The following is a 21,886-nucleotide window of genomic DNA, read 5'->3' as shown; positions in this document are numbered from 1 at the left end:
TAAAATTTTGATGTTAGTGTTAAATGTGCATGTCATATATATATATATATATATATATATATATATATATATATATATATATATATATATGTGTGTGTGTGTGTGTGTGTGTGTGTGTGTTAGTGTTAATTTTTTTTTCTCCATCAATTTTCTCATTTTTCTAATAAAAAAATTATCATTTGTATTGAACACACACACACACACACACACACACACACACACACACACACACACACACACACACACACACACATATATATATATATATATCCTTTTGATTGTGAGGGATTCATCTGAATCCAAGTTTGATTTTACATATGTATATACATTCATACATACACTAACAAGGTTTTGGTTTCACGGTGTCACACACATGCATACACAAAAGCATTGAGAGCTTTGATTTTGATCTCTGAAATTCATAAAATTGTGATGTTAGGATTAAATGTCCGTGTCACAAATGGAGTCATCAATTTCTTATCAACTTATTTACATTTGCACATACGACTACGACTGCACAAAGAGCTGAATAATTCACTCCTTTTTTATTAATAAGTAAACGAAGGAAAAAAACAATGTTGTCAAACACTCTAATCTGGCAAATAATTCATTCTTTTTCTTCTTCTGACGGATGCTTCGACACTTCTGAAGGCCAGTCATTTCCCTTTCTTCTTTTCGTCACCAGGCAAGCATATGCCAGCTTCCTTTCAAATTTCCTTTTGATCCTCCAACTAGAAAATCCTTTGAGGCGGTAAAAGTTCTTTTTAACGACAGAAATATGCTGAGGAGAGTTTTTAAATAACTTAATTCTAGCTTAAATAACTTAATTCTAGTTTTAAATAACTTATGCTGAGGAGAATTAAGTTATTTAGCATATCAGAAATATTTTACAAATATATGCTTTAATAATAATAATATTCATGGTTGATTCTAATAATTGTATATGAAAATAATAATAATATTCAAAATAATAATAAAGTCAAATTTATTAACCAATAAAAAAGAGTGATAAAAAATCTTAATTAACAGAATAACTACATCTCCTCGTGATGAAAAGGTATTCTTTGTTTTGATTTAATTTACCTTTTAGAAGTGGGAGCAAAGAACGCATCTCAGAATTGAATATATATATATATATTTCCCGAGAAACGTACGTAGAAAAAGAAAAAAAAATAAATCAAGATTGATCCCTTAATCAAGATTGATCCTTTAAACAGTTGGCGGAATTTTTTTAGATTTGAACAGAAAAAAATGACAGCTTTTTAAGGATTTTAAAAAGGATAATATTAAAAAAAACTTTTAAAATAAAATAGTTTTTCGAACAATCACCTATATATATATATATATATATATATATATATATATATACAGCAATGCGAACCGGACAATATAACAGGACTCTCTAGTAGTTCAAACCCGATGTGGTTGTCAGAAATTTCAAGCCATCCAAGGAACAACAGGAAATTTCAAGAAACTCTCAGAACTAAAAAATAAAGGGAATGAAACAACGAAGAAACCGGAAGACGACTCACCGATCCCTCAAAAAATCGCAGCCAGGTCGAAATTCAGCTTTCTAACCACATCAACTCTCTCAATTCAGCTTTCAGAAATAACACAAAATGGCCTAAATGGTACAATTTCCAGGTTCTTGTTCACCTAAGGTGAACACAAGCAATGATTCCTCCCAGTCCGTTGCCAAAGGAAGATGGAGGGCTTGTGTTCTACCACAGATGCCACAAGAAGCCTGTGTTTCTTTCTAGTTATGCTTATGACCATTAAATCTTACAAAAATGATCATCATATAGTAACTAAGAAAAATACATGCCTACCCGAACTCAACAAAATTAAGTATTTATTCAGTGACACATACACACACACAGACTCACATACATATTTCCTTTCATCATATTTGAATATCTTTATCGTTGGTTTCAGAATTCTTTGTTGAGCTATTTTACACAACCATTATACATAAATATCTTTAACTTTACCTGTTTCTAATATATAATACATATATTTTGTCATCACCATAATAATACACTTTACTATGATTATTATCATTATATCATTTAAATTATATTTTTAATAATAAAATATAAATAACTAATAAGAGAGTGTGAGAGTGAAATGAATTGAAAGAGGAAGGAACAAAAGGTTTAAAAACTCTTTAAGATGTCTCCAACGATCAAATTGACCGTTGGAAAACTATTATAAATCGATAATGATTGGTTTCGATCGTTACCACCCATTATAGGTCGGTAACGATCAAAATTTCGATCATTATCGTTCGGTACAACCCTATATCGTTTGATATGGGATAAAAAACCTGATACTGCCCAGTAACGAACAATTTTTATGCCAATCTGCTAGTGGACCGATATATAAATTAAAAACATTATTTGTAATGACAGTTGCGATAGTCAAAATCATGTCTTCTTGTCGGTTTGCTAGAAGGGTATGGGCATGCTTGGCAATGAGTTGGATATCAATTCTCTTATTTTGGGAAAAGAAGTGACTTACTTAAGCATCCTAATTTGGTCCTTAGGTCTTTAATTGTCTATTGCCTTAAGCAGATCTGGAACCTAAGCATCCTAGTTTGCTACTTGGATCTTCAGTTGGCTGCTTTAGGCTAATTTGGAAAGCCAAAAATGATATTGTTTTAATAACAGAAGTACATGTCACTCTACAACGACGTATGGGGCCGTTTCATACACAATGAACAATAAATCAGATGTAACGACTGAAGGACATAGGAGGGAGGCACATCAAATTGTGGTCAAGTGTAGACCTGAAATTGGATGGTTCAAGCTAAACGCAGATGGAGCTTTTAATATTTGTGGAGCAATGCAATAGTCGGACTAACGAGATGCTGGCAATCGCGTAAACCCTCAATGGAGAGGAAACACCACCGTGGTGTATTGCAAATTATGTTAAAACTGTGAAGGAGATGCTGAAACTATTTAGGGATTGGAAAGTTTTACACATATTTAGAGAGGGTAATGGTAGTGCGCATTGGCTTGCGCAGTTTGCCATGTCCACCAAATGCTGTCATGTATGGTCTGATAATTGGCATCCTGAGTTCCATGCCATTTTGAGCTCCAAGGAGCAGACTATAGTTGTAATGGCACTGTTTCTGGGTTAATATAATTCCTTTCTTTCTTTTGGTAAAAAAAAAACAGTTGATGCTAATTTATTTTAGAAAATAAGCAATCAATGAAAGATAAAATGATTATGAAAATAATAATAATAAAGTAAAATGCAACTATTCAACCGATAAAAAAATAGTTAATATTTGTGACAGAAAAACAAGTTCCATAAGTCATCATCATAATAATCCTAACTAACAGAATAACGTGATTTTGTTTTCATATCGAATAGAAATCTCATGCCGATGCAATATAGCTTGCTTCATGCTTAAAGCAAGATCAAGCATACTATCCTGCCAAAATGGAATATATTGAAAAACACAAGTAAAAAGAGGGGGAAAAAAAATGAAGAATCTAGGATTTGCATGCCTCCCCTAATCAGGATTCGGCTCCGCCCATGGCGGGGGGCTCCTGTGACACGCCCCTGGATCCTTTTTAAACCAAGATCAATCATCGCACGAGTTATCGACTCCGAAGAAATACTTGGTTCCGACAATACCCGATGGGGATCCGTATGATGGAATCCTACCGCATCGACAGTGAAAGATGGACACGGCAACATGTAAAAGAAATACGAACCAAATAACCCTCCAAACCCATAAGCTTATCATGATGCAACAGTATTCTCCATCTCAAACCAAGTAGCTCAAATCCGATTTGGTTCTCGGAAATTTCAAGCTTCGACACACGAGGACCAAACAAAACCATCGACTCGAGCAGGATTACCAGATAAATCGCCGTCCAAGAACAGGAAAATCTCAAGAAATTCTCAGAGAGAACAAAGAAAAGGAAATAAAACATCGAAGAAACGGAAGATGACTCACCGATCCCGTCCTAGAATCATCAGGATGATCAACCACAGTCGAAATCGGAGACGCCTGTTTCTACCCACCATAGTGCCACCGCCTCCTAATCGCTTCCCTTGCTAAATACCAGAACTCATGTGGAAGACTCCAAGAAAAGCTCCGATTCCCGCCAGGCGCCTCCGAACCGGCATATAAAGGGCACGCCGAGTCACGTGTTCACTCGTGCGATTACCGCCCATGCGTCAGGTAAAGTACAGCCCAAAAGTCCGAGAGCGGCAGCAAATCACTCAAAATTCTGTCTTCTTACTCTCACACGAGGTGACCAGAACCTCAGACGTCGGTGGCGCTCCCACTCGGCCAGGTCATCTGGACAATCGAGGTTAACTTACCGCTTGTCGTGGATTAAGCTGACCACCCGACTAACGCCTTGTTGTGAGAGAAGGCAACCGTTCCACAAACGGGTTCCACATGGAATCATCCGTCGCTTCCAACCACGGCACTGACAGGGCATGACGCCACATAGAGTGAGTGCGCATTCTCCAGCCGTTAATTTCATGATTCTCATCTTTGATCAAAATCCACGGCTTGATATAACTGGATTGCTACCTTCGATTTCCCCGAGTAAAAGACTTCGTTGTCTTTTCATATACATGTATATAAAAAAATAATATAGACAACAACCATTCTTTTGTTGTCTTTTCATATATATATAGATGCATACCTCTGATTTCCTTAGCTTCTTATATTTTTTTTATTATGCTTGTAGTCATCACATAAAAATATAAAAAGAACTATCATTGAAAACTTACTTTTGGAAGTAACTGAAATCCTACACCGTGGGGTGGGATTTCAGTTCAAAATTTTTGACCGACTAAAGATATATTTATTTCAATAAATTATTATTTATTGTACGTATTGTACAATTATCTTATTAATATATTATTTTTTATTTAGACCATTCTACGTGGTCTCTCAAAGGCCCATATGCACGGGCCCCACCGCAACAGACCTGCGAAAGCGTAAATCACAGCAGATCCACATCACCCCCTTAAAGTTTTCCGGGTCGGTCAACCCTGAATAGTGGGGGTATCAGATGTGCAATCATGATCGTTAAGGTCTCGCACCTCTTAGCGAGGAAAACTCGTGCGGAAGCTCGATGGGCTCTGCTCAGATCCATGCATGGTCTCCAAATAGAGAAGACGGGTCCAATAACTTCGAGTCCAACAAGAAACACATCTTAGCGAGGAAAACTTACCGGATCAGTCTTCGTCATCCTTCAACGAGAGTGTCGGTCCTTTTTGCTTCAGTGAAAAGAGGCCTGCGGAGTAAGGAAAGGCCGCAACAATTCAGCACCGGAGAAAGGAGCACAACAACGCAATGAAACAGCAGCCATGATCGGAGAAGGGAGTCCCGGCAATAGCTCAAAGATGGCTCTTATCACCGAGTTGAATACCTCCATAGCATGTTCATTCGGACTTGGATCCTGCTTTGAGATGCACGCAGGAGACTTGATCGGCTCCTTTGAGATTCGTTCGAGAACTTGTGGCATATTGGAGTGGAGGCAAACCTTTCAACTTCAGATAACTACAATAACCATTAGATGATACAAAAATTACAAGTAAAAAACACATTCCCTGTGAAGGAGTATAAGCTAAAAAACTTGGAGAGGCAAATATAAAAATCTTCAAGTATAAATTCTTTAATTTCATGATGCTATATTTTCTTAATACACAAAGTTTTTGGGGAACAAACGAAGATAATGAAATTAAGTTACCAATTAGGAGCATTCTAATATAATTCAGTGAGGAGAATGTATAATTTTCACATGGAAACTTACTGCATAAGGAGTAGTACTCTTTTGCCATCGTATTTCTATGAAAGAACTTGTTAAACCTGTGTCTCAAAAACTTACATGCACATTGATCACTGCAGCTGCAGCTACCATGGTGAATGAAGCATGTAAAACCTGAAAGTTTAAATGGTATTAGGAACATGTAAAATTCATGTGGAAACTCAACCGCATAAGTTCAATGCTTTTGATAAGTGTCTGAACAATGATTGCATGTCTCACAACTTATCCACTTTTCTACAATATATACAGAAAAAGAAGAATCAAAGTAATCAGAGACACAAAGCATTGAGTGGCAAAACTCTCAAGATAATGAAAATGGACATGATAGCAAGAAATATCAAACACACAAGCTCGTGGTTAGCCAAATTGTTCCAAGGTTTTCTTTTCTGTCAAAGTCAAGTTGTTGCATGTGACCTTCAATGTATCCTTTCTCTTGCTAATCAAAAGACTAATTTCCATCAACCTCAGACGAATCACGTATATTAACATACCTGGTTCTCTAGCAAATCTAGACTGTTACAAGTAAGATGCTTATGTCAACTTTTTTTTTTGTTATGAACCTGTTTTATGGGATTTCACCAATATTCAACCTAGTAAGTTTCCATAAATATAACCCTGGTTTATGAATTTTTTTATTGTCTCTTCCATACTAAGTCTAATCAACATATCATATCCGTAAAATGATTCATTATGATTTTGCATTTTTCTAAGTTTCTCTGCATTCAATCTCCTTTAGATGGTACTTGGAACAACATACTATCTTTTGGAGGCTATCGATTCATTTGTAGGGTGAACAATTCTGTCTTCTTTTGGTCTGTGCATTCTATTATCACACATGTGACAGAATACGACCATGATCATCTGTGCACATGCCTCAACAACCAAAATAGTGGTCCTCCTCTACTTTCGGCACCAAAGGAAAGACCATTCGATGAGGCCAAAGAATCTAGCTACCTGCAAACTCAATTCACACCCTCCTTGGTACCTGATCTCCTCCTTCAAATGATCATGAATCATGCCATGCATCTGTGCAAGCAATCAAGCTCTTGGTTATATAGGATAAAAGTTGATAGGATTTAAATCTACTATAATATATATTTTTTGTTGTTTCCATCAACACAACTTCCCAAAACCCCAGGCTATAGAAAGATCAAATAGTCCTCGATCATGATGGATATTTTTTTTGGTCTACCAAAGCCTCTAGAAGCTAGCAATTAGACCATAGTTATGCCTAAAATCATCAGATTGTGGTGACAAAGTGTGTTATGATGGCTTGGTCCAACCTCAACCCCACCACCATCCCTAGTATGCAAGGGGACCAGACTCTTATGGGCAAGTAGTAAGAGAAGCCTGTGCTTAATGAGAATTTAAAGGCATAGAAGCCATGCATGCACCCAATGAATGAGAAGCTAAGATGGGGGGTAAAAGGGAATTGAATGGCTGGTTTGAGTTAGGCTATGCTTGAAGCTGCCAAAACAGCACCTTCACCTTGCCCTCTTGCATGTTGCCATGTGCCACCTTCTGACTGATACCTTCTGACTGATTCGGAGGCACGTGGGGCCAACACTTGGGACCACAACAGCAGCAAATGTAGAACCACCCACCCATACCAAGGGAGACAAAAGACTCAAGTGTGTTAGTGTTGCCTTAAATGCCTAACAATTACAACCATTCATTTGCTTGATGGTTCACATGTTGTGGTATTCCAGTGTGCATTGGTTGTCAAACTTATGACAAGGGACCACCATTTTGGCTCACCTTTAGTATCTACTATGTCTTCATGTTTTGTTGACAAGGTCGATCTCAATCAGGTAACCTAACATCACACAATTGAGTTAATGCCTGTAGTGACACTAAATATATTTCAATAGATGATGCCACATATGACTCCTACATGAATTTATAAGAGACTTACTGCACCCATATCATATGCCAAACAATTTACGGTATCACCAGCAAAATGAAAGAATTCCTCTTTTTGATCTATACAAGGAAAATGACAAATATATATATATATATATATATATATATATATATATATATCAATTTTTCATGAATTTCCCATTTTTCACAATGAAGCATGGTGACCCATAAAGTTGGTAAGAACAAAGAAAGTTGTAAGAAAAAATGACATCATTTAAATTTTCTCTCCATGAACCGACTGATCAATGTAAAATAATCATGGAAACTAACTCATAATAAGGACTATCACAATGATAACATGTACTGTAAGTTCAAATAGAATCATGCACAACTGTCATTTGAGTTTAAACATATATGATTTTTTTGCTTTGATCGACAATGAGAATAAACTAATGGCCATTATGCTTTTCATATAGCAGTCATTAGCTTATTTCTGCTTTGTATACATAGTTATCTTTGTATACATATTTATATGTGTATAGGTACAAATACAAAATGGCTGCCATCATAGAAACAGCGGTTGTTACATTAAGCAATCATAAAAACTAAGTGCACCTGTTCTAATTGATATAAACTTCACTATTTTCTTATGTGGGTCAGCTGCTAAGAACTTTCAAAAAGCTAATGATCGCACTCTCACTACCAATACCAAAGAGACCAAAACAAGGATTCTTAACCTCATCAAACATGGAAAAGTATAAGAAATCCTAGAATGACTTCTATTATTTATAGCAATACATCAGGACATGGAACCTGCTCTGTTCTGTACGCCTCTGACCCAGGAAAGTGCCATGATGGTTCGCTAGTTTCACCGTAGCAGAGCCGAGACCTACAGATGTGAACCACACTTCAAAGAGCCGAGACCTACAGATGTGACCCACACTCCTTACATTTTAAGAATCCTGGAGAGAATGAGAGAGATGGGAAGGAACTCCAATTCCAAGCATAGCAACAGGATCATGGTGGTGGAGGAGCCCATTTTACAACATCCTCAACTCTCTGGTGCCTACATCCGTAGTCTTGTCAAGCAGTTAAGGTCTTCAACAACCAAAGATCCCATGAAATCAAAGTCTAGAGATGGAGCAAGTGCAGGTAAATTTTCCCAACACTCTGCTAATGATAGCGAAAGTCTTGGTGAAACTCAACAACAACAATCACCACATCCAATGAAACCTTTGCTACCGAAGAAACAAGTGAGAAGAAGACTCCATACGAGTAAGCCTTATCAAGAAAGATTACTTAATATGGCAGAGGCTCGGAGAGAGATTGTAACTGCACTTGGACTTCATCAAGCTACCATGAAACAAGCAGAAGAGCAAGAACAACTGCAGCAACATGAGCGACAACAGAAAAATCAACCACCTTCTCCAACCCTGGAACTATCCCCAGCAGTGTTACAAGATCTAAAGCAGGAGCTGAATGATTGTAGGAGCAACTCTAGAAGGTATCCACCTAGCAACACCTTTCCTAACTATGCTGAGAGCACCAATTTGTCACCCCTTGCTTATTCTTATTTCTCTTGGATTTATCCACCAATTACACCACTGTCTGTCTACGATAACCTCAACATCCCTTTCCCTGACCAATCATTAGGCTTAAATCTCAACTTTCAAAACTTCAACAACAATGACAATTTGTTTTGCAACAACCTCGACATGAAATCACCCATCCAGCCATCATCACTACCAACTCCGTCTTGTTCAAATTATCTTACCAGTATCATGTCAAACACCAAAGTACCATTTATCTCTAAGGCATACTGTCAGACCTCTGGGGTTGCATTGGACCCAACCTCAGCATCATTGCATCCAAGGATGGATGATGATGAGATCGCAGAGATCCGTTCGATCGGAGAACAACATAACATGGAGTGGAATGACACGATGAATTTGATGACATCAGCATGGTGGAGTATGTTCCTCAAAAACATGGAGGGTGACCTATGTGAGAGCGAAGAAGTAGCTGACGAGGGGTTTCATATGTTTGATGAGGTTTTTAATTTGCCATATTGGTTGCATAGTGAAGGGGATGCTCCGCAGTCTTGCCTCTTCCAACAACATATGAATAGCTACTACAATGAAGAGGACTACTTGTATGATGCTGCCTTGCCATGGTAATAGAAAATTTTCAACTTGGAGATTTATAATTTTATATACATAATTTCTTAGGCCTTTATTGATTGCAGTTTAGTATATCAGTACAGTCGTTTTTACATTGTTTGGTTGTCCTTGAATATTAAGATCTTGCTAATTTTGCTAAACATTAAATTCTCAACAGCATGCTTTTTGTTAAGACACAAAGTTTCAGCTACACAAGAAAACAGGTTTCATATGACCTAAGCATGACAGTATTTTGAATATAATCTGGCTTGTGTACTTTCATCATCTGAAGTTCTTGTTCCATCATTTACTGTATTATACTGGAGCTGACTTATTCCAAAATTTATTTTTATCCCTTCCTGCAGCTTTGACATTGGAGAAATTTATGGTCAGGATGGAGATCGGGTTTAGGATTCAGGATTCAGCATTCAGCGAGACTTATCATTTTTAATAAAGAATAATTCATCATAAATATAATATTCTTCTCTTCCATCTTTTGTATTCCAATAAAAAGCATGCCAAAATGTAATGGCGAAAGGGAAAATTAAATACTTTGACTTGTCAGGTAGTTCGTTGCAAGCAAATGATCAAAAGAAAGGCTAGACACATGTTGGAATGCCCAGATGTAGATCCAACTGACCACTTGTAAGTTATTGAGAGCAGCAGAAAATAAGAGAATTCAATTAATGAGATAGATCACCAAAATATTGCAGTCACCCAATCAAAGGAAAAATTTTCAGTCGAGATTACCCATACCTTTTTCCCATGGATCAGAACTCAAAGCCTTAAGAATGCATTGAGACTGATGAGTCACTCGAGACTTGCTGCTTTGCTTAGCTCCATGGATTACTAAGATTGAGATTGAGATTCAGGTGGTCAATAGGAAAGCTATTGACCTAAGAATTTATCCAATAAAAGTTGCTAAGACTTAAGATTAAATAAGTTCCAGACAGATTCATTCAGTTGCCAAGTTTATGAGGCTCTTAACAATACCACAAGCAATTGTATACAATTCAAATAATCTAGAAACTTTGAATACTTCAACAAAATTTTTTTTCATTCAAAAACAAACGTTGACTTCATTGCCTACCAGAATGTGCATTTTTGACGTCATAAAATATGCAATATTTAAATGATCAATAAACATTAGGAGAAGCACAAGTAATAATAGGACGGTCTTCTAGATAATTATGAAGTTTAGAAATTAATGAATTTCTACCTAATAATTCTTGTTCTCTCTTCCCTAGAGGTCGTAGAAATAATGAGAGAGAGTCCTTGGATCATGATGATGATGTTAGATGCTTTTGAAATTTAGGTTCCATTTCAATTCTCTCCCAAGCAATCTTTCCTCCAAAGGCATCCTAATATAGAGTTCTTTGATTCATTTCTAGTAGGAAGACCTTTTTTAAATCTGATAAGATATTTGAGTAACTCATGCTGAGTCAAACTTTTCTACCCTCTTCAAGTCTCCGGTATGAACTCTACTCTCATGGGAGCCTTTCTGCACTAAACAGCATACAGAAGAACAAAAGTAAACATTTTAAGGTCTTGTTTCAGAATCATGGCATCATTTGCCCACTGAAGTATCTCCCAAGTCTAGTATATTCATGGGTCTCTTTTTCTTCATGGCTGTGTTTTGTAAAACAAATAACTAATTTAATAATCTAGCAATGCTAGATCCGCAAGTTCTGTTCATGATCCCAAACTACATAAAGACCCGCAGAAAAGGTCACGAAACTGACCAAATAACCCATTACTACCACAAACTCTTTTGATTTCCCACTTCTCTTCCTTTGGAGCTTTTCAAAAGGCATCTTAAATCATATTTGAGACAAAAAAAATGCTCCACAACTCTCTCTCTCTCTCTCTCTCTTATGAACAGACATGAATAAGAATCCTTTAAATCTGCAGCAAATTTCAGAGGTCGCAACAGCAGATAAGATTATGAGAGGCATTACAGTTGCAAAGAGTAGTTCTGCTCCTCCTAAACATCAACAACAAGCTAACCTATGCTCTTGCAATTTTCTAGACCATCATCACCTGAAACTATTTTCATTGTTCAGACTAAAATCACCACGACCGAGTTGCCAGGAATTATGGGTAACACCACTACTTCCCAAGAATCATGGATAGACCATATGACTTTGAACAAGATTATTAGTTCATACATTTGTCTCCCTCTTCTCCTGTGTAATTAGCCTTTCCGCAGATGAGTGAGTGTTAAAAAGTATACTATGCAAGCCAAACAATCATACGCATGTATCGATTCATACAATTCAATATTTTTCCAAATATTGTATCCAAAATAATTTCTGTGCATTCACATACCATATTTTAACAATAGCAGAATTTGCATCTATATGCCTACTGGCAATGTCCAGATGTCGTGTCTCAAAATAACTACAAAAAAAACAAAAATAGAGTGCTTGAGGTACTCTTTTAATGGAAAAGTATTCATTAATTAACCAGATGCTTCACATCAACTAATACAGTCAAAAGATCAAACACGTTGTAAGCACATCAGCAATACAAAATCGTAAGTGTGTTATTGCTAGGCCGTCAATGATGCTACTGAAATGCTATTGCTACAACAAAACATGATGGGCAACAGCAAGATCTAAAAGCATCGAACACGGAATGTTGCATTTCAAAGGAAAGCAACTCAGAACATAACACAATAAACAGTTGGGTAAATGGAAAACCTAAGATGGTTGGGATGAGCTCACTTCTCCATAGACCTGTTCCCACCAATCCCTTCATCACCATTCCAGAAAGGAGGTGGCGCAGACAAATGAGGATCACCCACCAATCCCCTAAAAGGAACACTGCCTCTTGCAACTGCATCCCAATGCTCAATTTCATATCTTCCCCTTGCGTGAAGATGCCTGTAAGACAAACACGAAAAGTAACTCATTAAATGTAGTGGCACCAACTGCTGAGCATTACAGATCAAAGCATGTGAATGCCATCAAACCCACATCTCTCTCTCTCTCTCTCTCACTGGATCATAATGATACGAAGGCCAGTCATCCCTGACAGTATTGATTGACCCTGAGGCGGCGATCACTGCCCAAGAATATGCCAAACCACTATATCTGCAAGCTATTAGTAGCCATTCATTATTAGAATGATAGGTGGTCCAAATGATCTACAGCTGCAGTAAGAACAAAGCCAAAAATACAAATAAATACAACAACTGGTGTTTGTTAAAAAGAAAAAAAAAAGAAAAAAAAAGGATTATTTAGCAAGAAATTTTTGTTAATCGTGTCACTTTGGTTGTTGATGTCTATGACTGATATTTTTGTTTTCCTTGAATGTTGAGTGAATTGTGAATATTTTGGGGGGATCAAGTTAGACCTTCCATGAGCTTGCAAGGTGCATCAGACTGTATCCCTAATGGTGGGCTCAGGCCCAATGTGACGAGCCATGAGAACATGATCTGCATGCATGTTTGCATCTTCTTATAGATGAGTGATCGCACATTAGAAATAAAATTGTATATCGATTATATATAAATGTAAAGAGCACATATCGCTTGACATAGCTTTATTTCAACCTGACCAAATTAATATTGACTATTTCCTTGTTGATGGCACGTCATCGATCTATCGAAAGCTTATTCGCTCTTGTCTTCCTTGTAATCCTGGTTGTTGTACGCACTGAAGGCCTCAGAGAGCCAGCTGCCCTTCCGCCATGGACTCCAGCCCATCTCCTCGCACATGTCGTCGCTGTGGTTGATGCTGTAGGTGGAGATGCAGTGGCGGCGGTAGAACCTGGTGGTCCGCTTCATCACCTCTATCTCCTCTCTGGTCTGCCGGAACATCGCCTCCACGCTCGGCAACTGGAAGTGCCCCTTGAGCAGCCTCCCCAGCCATTTGCACCGCAGCTCCGACGTGTGCAGGTTCGATACGCTCTCGATGTACCCCACGAACGCCATGTGTGGGATCAGCGGATGGATTGTGCCCCTGCCATGAACGAAACGACCAGACGTTTAGCTGAAGCAATCGATGGAGGGAAAGAGAAATCTTTTACCTACGTACCTATACAGCGGCATGACACCGGAGGAATCCACTATGAGTCCACGGTAAGGCTCGGGAAGCACTGATCTCAGCTTCTGCTTGCCGTCGAATCCCGTCGCGAGGAACACGACATCAGCCTCCAACTTGGTGTCGTCGTCAAGAACCACACCACCTTCCCAGAAGCGCCACTGCGATGACCGCTTGAACATGATCCGCCCTTCGTCGGCCTCGGCGAAGAAGTTCTCCGGCAAGATGGCCATCTGACATGAGGCATAGTCTTCCACGAAAGGATGGTCTGGTTTCAGCCCGTACTTGTCCAGAGGAAGCTTCCATGTGAGATACGATTCAATAAACTTCGACACACCTCTCCTCTGTATAGATGTCAAAAGCGAGCGTTCACATAAACCTAACGTACTCTGTTCGTCGTAATATGATGGAATGCGTTGGATGAAGCAATTACCAACGGGGTTAAAAGGTGGGAGGCAAGAGATTTCATCAGTCCTTGATTCGGCCTTTCATGGAGGAACTGAGAAAACCTTGTGGAGAAGAAGAGGAAGAAGGGCAGGCCCCATATGGAGTAGGAGGGAACAGTCCAATGGAGGGTCCTTATCACCATGGTGCATGGCTGGCCATCTTCCCCTGCAGAACACATTCATCAAACACAGGATACGAAGTCAACGACACGGGCATGCCAAGCTCTGAAGATGCGCAGGTAAACTAATAAATAAGTGGACTCTCGACCGGTATCAAGTGGCCAAAGTCAACATCTTATTTAATCTGTTTGAGTTCTTCGCCTTCTTCTACAGTGGACAAAAGACGACGTCTAATCCTCTTTTCCTTGCGCGGTTGGCGGGTGGCATGGGAAGTCAACCAGTCAATGTTCGTTGCTCATGTCTGGACTTTGACCACAATCGGGACCGCTACTTTCGTCCACCAAAGTGTAAAATGCATGCGAACCCAAGAAAGGCATCATGATCCAAGAACATAAAATGCCTTGAGAGAGAGAGAGAGAGAGAAAGAGGAAAGTTTGACCTTTCTTCCCCACACATGCATGTTACTCTTCTTTCTTTTCATTTCTTTGTCTTGCTTCTCAGACTGGTTATTAGTTTGTAGTGTTCATGCTTTCATGAAATCTCGCTGGAAATTGTTCGAAAAGGGAAACACAATGGAGTGAAACGTTAAGAAAGTTACCTCGGTTGGCTTCAGCGCATTCGACTGCGAGGTCGATGGAGGATTTCTTGTAGCCGATGATGACGACCTTCTTCCCCTTCATCAGTTCCTTGGTGGCGTCTTCGTCGAGTTTGCAGTAGTCCAGCGAGTGCATCACCTTGCCTCGGAATATCTCTGCTCCCTCCCCAGGGGGAAACTTGGGCATGTTTGGGATGTCACCGTACTTTCCGATGCACATCACGATGAACTCGAACTTGTACCACTGAAACATATCGAAGGAAATCACTCTCGGTGTCTCAGGAACGATGTACGCAGAAGCGCGATATTTAAAGCAGTATGGGCACCTGAACGGTGTCGGAGTGGCCGGTCACCACGCCGACCTCCCACGCCGGTTGGTCGGGGATGGCCCGTCCTTTGTCCCCCCAGAGCTCGGTGAACCAGGTCTCACGGCCGTCGCCGATGGAGCGGATCCCCACCACCTTGGTCTGGAGTTTGATGAACCTCCACAGGTCGAAGTGGGTGGCGTAGCCGTGGAGGTACTCCAATATCTCGATGTGGGTGGGGAACGTGGCGTCGTTCCGGTCGCTCCACTGGTAGTCGGAGAACTCGTAGTCCGGCCGCGGAGTCTGCAGCCTCGTGGAGCGGAAGGAGCAGTGCCTCCACACCCCTCCTATGGAGTCCGTGGCCTCGAAGAGGACTGGCTCGAGCCAGCGGAGCTCCTTCGCTGCCGCAAGGCCACTGATGCCTCCCCCAATGATCGCCACCCTCGGCTTCCCACTCTTCTCCATCCCTTCTCTCTATGTCTCTCTCTAAGGAAATGGAATCGATATGAAGAGCGTAAGGGAGTACGTGATCTCTCTCTCCCTCTCCCTCCTCAATAGGCGATAAAGAGATGAAGGTGCTGAGTATGGAAGTCACAGCATGATGCTCGTATATATAAGGAGTTGTTCGGAAGTAGGCACGTGACATGCATGCAGCTAAGTGAAAGCTGCCTTAGCAAAAATTGCTGATATTATATATATATATATATACATAGAGAGAGAGAGAGAGAGAGAGAGAGAGAGAGAGAGAGAGAGAGAGATCTCATAAATGGCTGAATACAAGGGGAAATTGGCATGTTATTTCCATGAACTAGCATTGTTTCAAAGTAGGAAGAAGGTATGCATGATTGAAGCTGGTAGCGAAACTTAATACCCAGTGGGGTTGACCTCAAGACCTCTCAGTATAGTAGTAGTAAACCTGGGTTATATTTTGCTTGTGGCTTTAGGAATGTTGACTCCTAGTTTGAATTCCTGGGAGCATTCAAAGGTCTGGGAGGGCATCAAGAATGGACTTCTTGTATTGGTGCATCCATGAAAGGCCACTTCTTTAAGCTTCTTGGTGGACAAGACCAAGTTTCGGTAGGATTCGGTGGCTTATTCTAATGGCAAGAACTGAGTCTGCATGTATCAGAAAACTAGTATAATTCGAATCACTAATTAATTCACTTCAGCAAGGGCCTAATTTTTCCTGTTCTCTCTCTCTCTCTCTCTCACACACACACACACATTTCAGCTTTGTATGGTGATGATAGAATGAGAAACAACTTAGAAGTTTCTGTGGCATGTCAAAGAGATGAATGAAGGCAAACAGCTGCAGAAAAGAATGTAAAAGATGGGGAAAATAAGAGTTCATCGGACAGGAAAGTTACATGGAGTTGCCAAATATGAGGAACATGATGGTTCTCCTAAACATAAAATGCTTCTAACCATTTGCTGTAAATTTCTTGTTGCGTTTGATGTGATTTATGAGGTCTATCTTCTGGAATGCTTTTCCCTGTTCGTCCCACCAAAGCAATCTTCATGGTCTTGTTCCTCCTGGTAGTCAGTTCAAATGGCGTCCCGACTTTGAAGAACAAGAACACACAACTTGGAACCATGTTTTTTCCTTGATTCAAAGTAAGCGTAAACCAAGGGTTGGACCTTGCTCTTACTTTCCTAATACTAGATTTTGTCTCCTTTTTCTTGTCCACAAATTCTTCATTGCAGTAAACTCAGGGTGGATTTCTTCTGCAGGGTGCGATGAAGGGAATAACCCACATGGAATTCTGCGAGGAACATGCGGCAAATCTCCATTGACCAATGTCACAGTTTCCTTGTCCCTTCCTAGCCTCTGATTTGTTCGTCAAAATAAACTTCAGGACAAGCACAAATGATCTTGTTTTCACGGGTCAAACGATATTTCCTGCTATTATATATATATATATATATATATATATACAGTATGATAGCAGAAGAAAGAGAAGTTGCATTGAACTGATCAAAGCAATCACCTTGTAATGTGGCATGAGTCTGCAGTATCATCACTGATGCCATCTGCTTCAGGGAAGGACGAGCCATAAAAAAAAATGATGATACTCGGCATCCCGGTCAGTACAAGCAAAGCAATGGTGATTTACTTGGAAAGCCATTGAATAAACATTCAAAACCCCATTCCTTGACTGTTGAATTATGTTCTCGTGGTAACTTGGACTGGAGCTGATGGAGATCAACTTGAGGTTGTGCCTGTTGTGCTTGGCAATTTCCAGCGCTCTCCCTGTCACATGTGCCATGCCGACTTCTGGGCTTAAAGAACACATGCGTTGAACTTTTGGTCAACTCGAAAGACTTGAATGAACCGAAGGTCAAACTGGCATTAAACGTATTCTGACCTGCACAACAAGATTCCAGCAACTTTCACCGGCATTTAATCACTTGTGCCCTATCTCACAAAGGAACTGCTGTTCAAATGATCCAAGTGCGGGTCATAGCAGCCAACATTAGCCGCCACAAAAGGCATTCGGCCTAAAAAGAAGAACTGGGTGGAAGGAAGATGGCAGGGGCTTCAGGTGTTTGGTCGGGAAGCATTGACATGGTGTCTAATCTTTTTGCATGGGGAAAAGAACACCACACCAGCAACAACAGGATGCAGTATGTACTCTCTCCATCAGCTGACAGCTACTTGAAAGAAAAAGGCATGAGGAGTTGGGCACTCACTAATCGATTACCATAGTCATCGCACCACAAAAGCAAAACTTGTGAACATGTACTGGAGGACCGGCAGAAACAGTATCATTTTCATCTTTCAATTTCTCTATAAATTTCATCTAACAATCTCCAAACAATTATCTTCTTCTATATGTCACCACTGCAAGCTTGTGTGAGATGATGTCATGTGCCGTTTTCTCCATGTATTTATTATTGCCTCTCTCATATGCAAGCTGCTAACCTTGTATCACTTCATATGCAGCTCTCATTATTTATGTGCTCACTGTGGCTGGGTCAAAGCGATCACATCAAACCTCCATGGCCATGTGCAGGAATAATAAGTTAGAAGCTCGAAGCCCGTGTTGAGCTGTTCTGGCTTCATTGGTAGGAGCTTGTATCGTAATCCATTGACCACCTGTTGGAGATGAAGCAGCAAGCTAATAAATAAATCACATGAGAGCTTAGAAAGTTTGATGTGAACTCGGGCGATGATAGGCTGTTCCCGAGTCTGGTGAACTTAAACTAAGAGCACTTCAGTCAGAGACCAGCCTTGCACCTGAGAACTCGTCAAGACTATTTCCTCGTCCTGCACCTCAGAAACCTACATCTCTCTACTTCGTTTTTGTACTGTGTAGGTCGGTCAAAGGGCCCATAATTTGATTGCGAGGAGCCTGGCTTCGACCACTACCTCAACTGTTACGAGATCTCTGGTTCATCTTTCTCCAGGTTAGCAATGGCTCCCTATGGAAATGTGGTCGTTTCTTCAATATGAACATAAGAGGTATGCTGCAGGAACATGACTTGAAGGTTGGACAGTACATTGATGCCAATATCATTGCATCAAATATCCTCCCTGGCAAAAAAAACACTATAGTTGCTAAGTCCTTTAAAAAGACATGGCCATGGTTTCAAATCAGTTGTTCACATTGCTGACCACAGACTGGTGGAGCAGGTCTTTTGGTTTTTGAGAGCATGACTGAAACTAAATTCCAAGGATTCAGCTCAATGCTTGGATTTTGTATGAATTTAAATTATGAAACTAAGGTCAAGTGCAGATCAATCAGCATTGAAATTCCAGGATTGAATTTACTACTACTATGACTGCGGAAACCATTTTTATTTTTTTCTAATCTTCCACATGAATAAATACTCACACATTCACTTTGTTGGATTTTGATTCCTAATTCAACTAGTATAAGATCTATCTAACATGGATGGCTTTTGTGCAACATTGGCGGGCCTATTATTATTATTATTAACTTTAATCATTTTGGGCCAATGATCCACACCTATCAAATCATTTTCAAAATTTATATTGTCTTATGATACGTTTGACCGAGCTCCAAAATAAAAAATAATGATAATAATAATTCTTTTTTGAAAAAAATCACATTGTAGCTTCAAAATTTTTCTTCAATATAAATGATAAAATCTATGTCATCTTTTTTTTTTATATGAGAAGACCTGTTTTCAAGTAAGCAGCATAAAATTGGTGTTGATTTATCACATGATTAGCGCCGGTATGATATGCGAGTAATTATGCCAAAAAAACAGGCAACTAGAATCCCTAACCTAATTAGATGAACACTGTAGAAAGGCAGAACAGAAACCAATCAATCATCAACACAAATTTACCATGAAAGAACAGAAAAATGGGTACAAAATATCACATCTGATTCAGACTTCAGTCACCCAATAATACACTGTATCTGCTTGACAAAGTCCACCCAATCATATCCATCAGGTTGGTGCCTATGTTAAGTTAGCAGGTCACCTGTTACATAGCAAAAGAGAAGGGGAAACATCATTTAAATTATGGCAAATACCCTGCACAGCAAAATACTTGGAAGAAACTTTAAAGCTTAGATGCTGTGGTTGATGGAAATAATTCGTTTTGTACAAGCCGAAATGCACAGGAATACAAAAGAAAAAAAGGAGACAAAAATAAGACTGTTCTCTCCATAAAAACTACAACATCTAATGGAGAGAGAAATGAGTGGAAATCTTTGCAGCCTCAATCAACAGCAAACCACCAGTGGTCTTCTCTTCAGCTGCAACCTAAGATGAGGAAAGGAAAACACAAACTATTCGGTAAGAGTGAATGGATTCTCCATATTTGCAAAAGCAGAAAAAAGAATAGAAAATGTAAAAGATTTGCAGCACCTGGAATTTCTTCATAAGCTGGAAATATGAAAGCCCTTGCTAAAAGCAAAGTGACGATCGGATTCATACTTGTTATTTAGTCGATTGGTACAACCAGCAGGCATCAAGACAGAGGATCTATGGACCCAACAAGATGATCCTAGGTAAAAATCCAACATGAATGAATATAACAAAGTACAAGGAAGGCTAAAATAACCCCATCCTTCAAAGCTAAAGGCTGATAAAACTGGATTTCCCAACGTACGTTGCAGGTACTGCTAATATTCTAACGTTCACGACCTTGAAAGCGTTCAGGAAACATATAAATCCACCTGATCCTGATGCCACATCGAGGAGCCATCTGCCTCTCCTGGAATGCGCCATCTTACTGACACGAAGCTACTTGTCCACAGACCTGCAGATCGATCTGCTGCCAATTGTTTGAGCCCTTTCTTCAGCACATCCATTATGATCAAAACCTTTCTCGGCTCCTGTTAGAGCAATTTGGAACACCGAGAACACTGCGTGTTGACATCGATCCTGTTCGATCTTTTCAGGCAAAGTGAGGGGAAAAAATTCCTTCTTTTCTCATGCAACGAGACGGGAGTTTCTTCGCGCGCGTCTTGATAGTAGCAACTACACGAAGCAAATCACAGGTAGCCCGATCGACACCATGGAATAAATGCGAGCGTCAAAGATCAAGAATGCGTGAAGCAACAGAATTGTGTGGAAGCGAGTGTAGACCTCAAGTTAGCGGCTTACACCGACTGCCGAATTGCTCGTTAAATTGCGCCAACCGAACTCTTCCACGAGAGAGAGAGAGAGAGATAGCATGTGGATCTTACCTTAGCAAAAGGGGAGAGTGGATTATCCACCATGCGACAAAACACTCAGATTCTGCGCTTCTCCCACCTGAGACGAATGAGAAAGAACGGTGACATGACCAGAGCTTTCTACGTTATAGTGAAGTAGGACCTGTTGGAATTAAACTTGTTCAAGTATCATAAAAAAGGTTCATTGCATCAAGTGGGAGAATCATTACAACAAGAAGAAAAAATGGATTAAAAGTCTATAGAAGGATAAGTCAAATTGGTTATTGATTCTTGAAAGGGTTTCTTGAAAGAGAATGATTCATCTTGAATACAATTAATATAATGTATCTTCGAGGACTATATAAACCCCATATGTTGGGTCATGAGTGAAATAGAGTTTCTGAAATTGTAAAGAGTTTTTCTTGAGAGAAATATAGAAGATTGAAAGCTTGTCATACTCTTCCTCTATTTGATATCTCTATCCTCTCTTCCTATCAACATCAACATTTGGTATCAGAGCATAGGTTAAGCTATGACTTCTTCCTCAAGTGCCATCCAACTCCAGATCCCCAGATTGACAAAAGAAAATTATGATATATGGTGCATCCAAATGAAGGTTCTTCTAGGCTCCCAAGATGTATGGGAGTTTGTAGAAGATGGATTTGCTGAACCAAGTCTGGCAGAAGAAGGAGCAATGAATGCAGAAGGAAGAAAACAACTCAAAGAAAGAAGGAAGAAGGAGAAAAAGGCTTTGTTCACAATCTACCAAGGCCTTGATGATACAATGTTCGAGATCATCGCTCCCGCAAATACTTCAAAGGAGGCTTGGGAAATGCTTCAAAAAGCATTCGGTGGTGTTGATAAGGTAAAGAAACTTCGTCTACAAGTTTTACGAGCCGAGTTTGAAAAACT

General features: G+C 39.6%; 1 protein-coding gene and 2 long non-coding RNA genes across 8 annotated transcripts; 1 reads left to right on the top strand and 2 right to left on the bottom strand.

Annotated features, from left to right (window-relative positions):
* Positions 1–526: 526 nt before the first annotated feature.
* LOC135610599 (probable flavin-containing monooxygenase 1) lies at positions 527–15,865 on the bottom strand. 6 transcript variants are annotated; one of them, XM_065105297.1, is made up of 11 exons: positions 15,360–15,865; positions 15,037–15,277; positions 14,306–14,484; positions 13,867–14,216; positions 12,805–13,791; positions 12,529–12,711; positions 12,155–12,226; positions 10,583–10,675; positions 5,865–5,918; positions 5,406–5,536; positions 527–5,270 (listed from the first exon to the last, which is right to left on the bottom strand). In XM_065105297.1, exons 1-5 carry the CDS (start codon positions 15,801–15,803, stop codon positions 13,443–13,445), a joined length of 1,563 nt encoding a protein of 520 aa, XP_064961369.1. In that variant the 5' UTR covers positions 15,804–15,865; the 3' UTR covers positions 527–5,270; positions 5,406–5,536; positions 5,865–5,918; positions 10,583–10,675; positions 12,155–12,226; positions 12,529–12,711; positions 12,805–13,442. The 6 variants fall into 6 exon arrangements, with proteins under 6 accessions (XP_064961369.1, XP_064961382.1, XP_064961400.1 ...); XM_065105310.1 differs by lacking the exon at positions 12,155–12,226; XM_065105328.1 differs by lacking the exon at positions 10,583–10,675 and having other exon boundaries at positions 12,553–12,711.
* On the top strand, positions 9,565–10,390 carry LOC135610611 (uncharacterized). The gene is made up of 2 exons (XR_010486248.1): positions 9,565–9,840; positions 10,192–10,390. It is a non-coding gene; the product is annotated as an uncharacterized LOC135610611 (long non-coding RNA).
* A 3,995-nt stretch (positions 15,866–19,860) lies between the features above and the next one.
* On the bottom strand, positions 19,861–21,061 carry LOC135613664 (uncharacterized). The gene is made up of 2 exons (XR_010487351.1): positions 20,184–21,061; positions 19,861–20,078 (listed from the first exon to the last, which is right to left on the bottom strand). It is a non-coding gene; the product is annotated as an uncharacterized LOC135613664 (long non-coding RNA).
* Between the last annotated feature and the right edge of the window lie 825 nt (positions 21,062–21,886).

This window comes from Musa acuminata, chromosome BXJ1-2, assembly GCF_036884655.1.
Source record: "Musa acuminata AAA Group cultivar baxijiao chromosome BXJ1-2, Cavendish_Baxijiao_AAA, whole genome shotgun sequence".
Taxonomy (NCBI): Eukaryota; Viridiplantae; Streptophyta; class Magnoliopsida; order Zingiberales; family Musaceae; genus Musa; species Musa acuminata.
Note: the sequence above shows the minus strand (reverse complement) of the source record. Positions and strands in the feature narration are given on the sequence as shown.

Excerpts from the sequence above, each read along its gene's own strand:
- LOC135610599 (XM_065105297.1), bottom strand. The coding sequence starts at position 15,803 with ATGGAGAAGAGTGGGAAGCCGAGGGTGGCGATCATTGGGGGAGGCATC. Across the intron at positions 14,485-15,036 it reads ATGCGCTGAAGCCAACCGAG|GGGAAGATGGCCAGCCATGC; the intron begins GTAACTTTCTTA and ends TGTGTTCTGCAG. Across the intron at positions 14,217-14,305 it reads CCCACCTTTTAACCCCGTTG|AGGAGAGGTGTGTCGAAGTT; the intron begins GTAATTGCTTCA and ends ACATCTATACAG.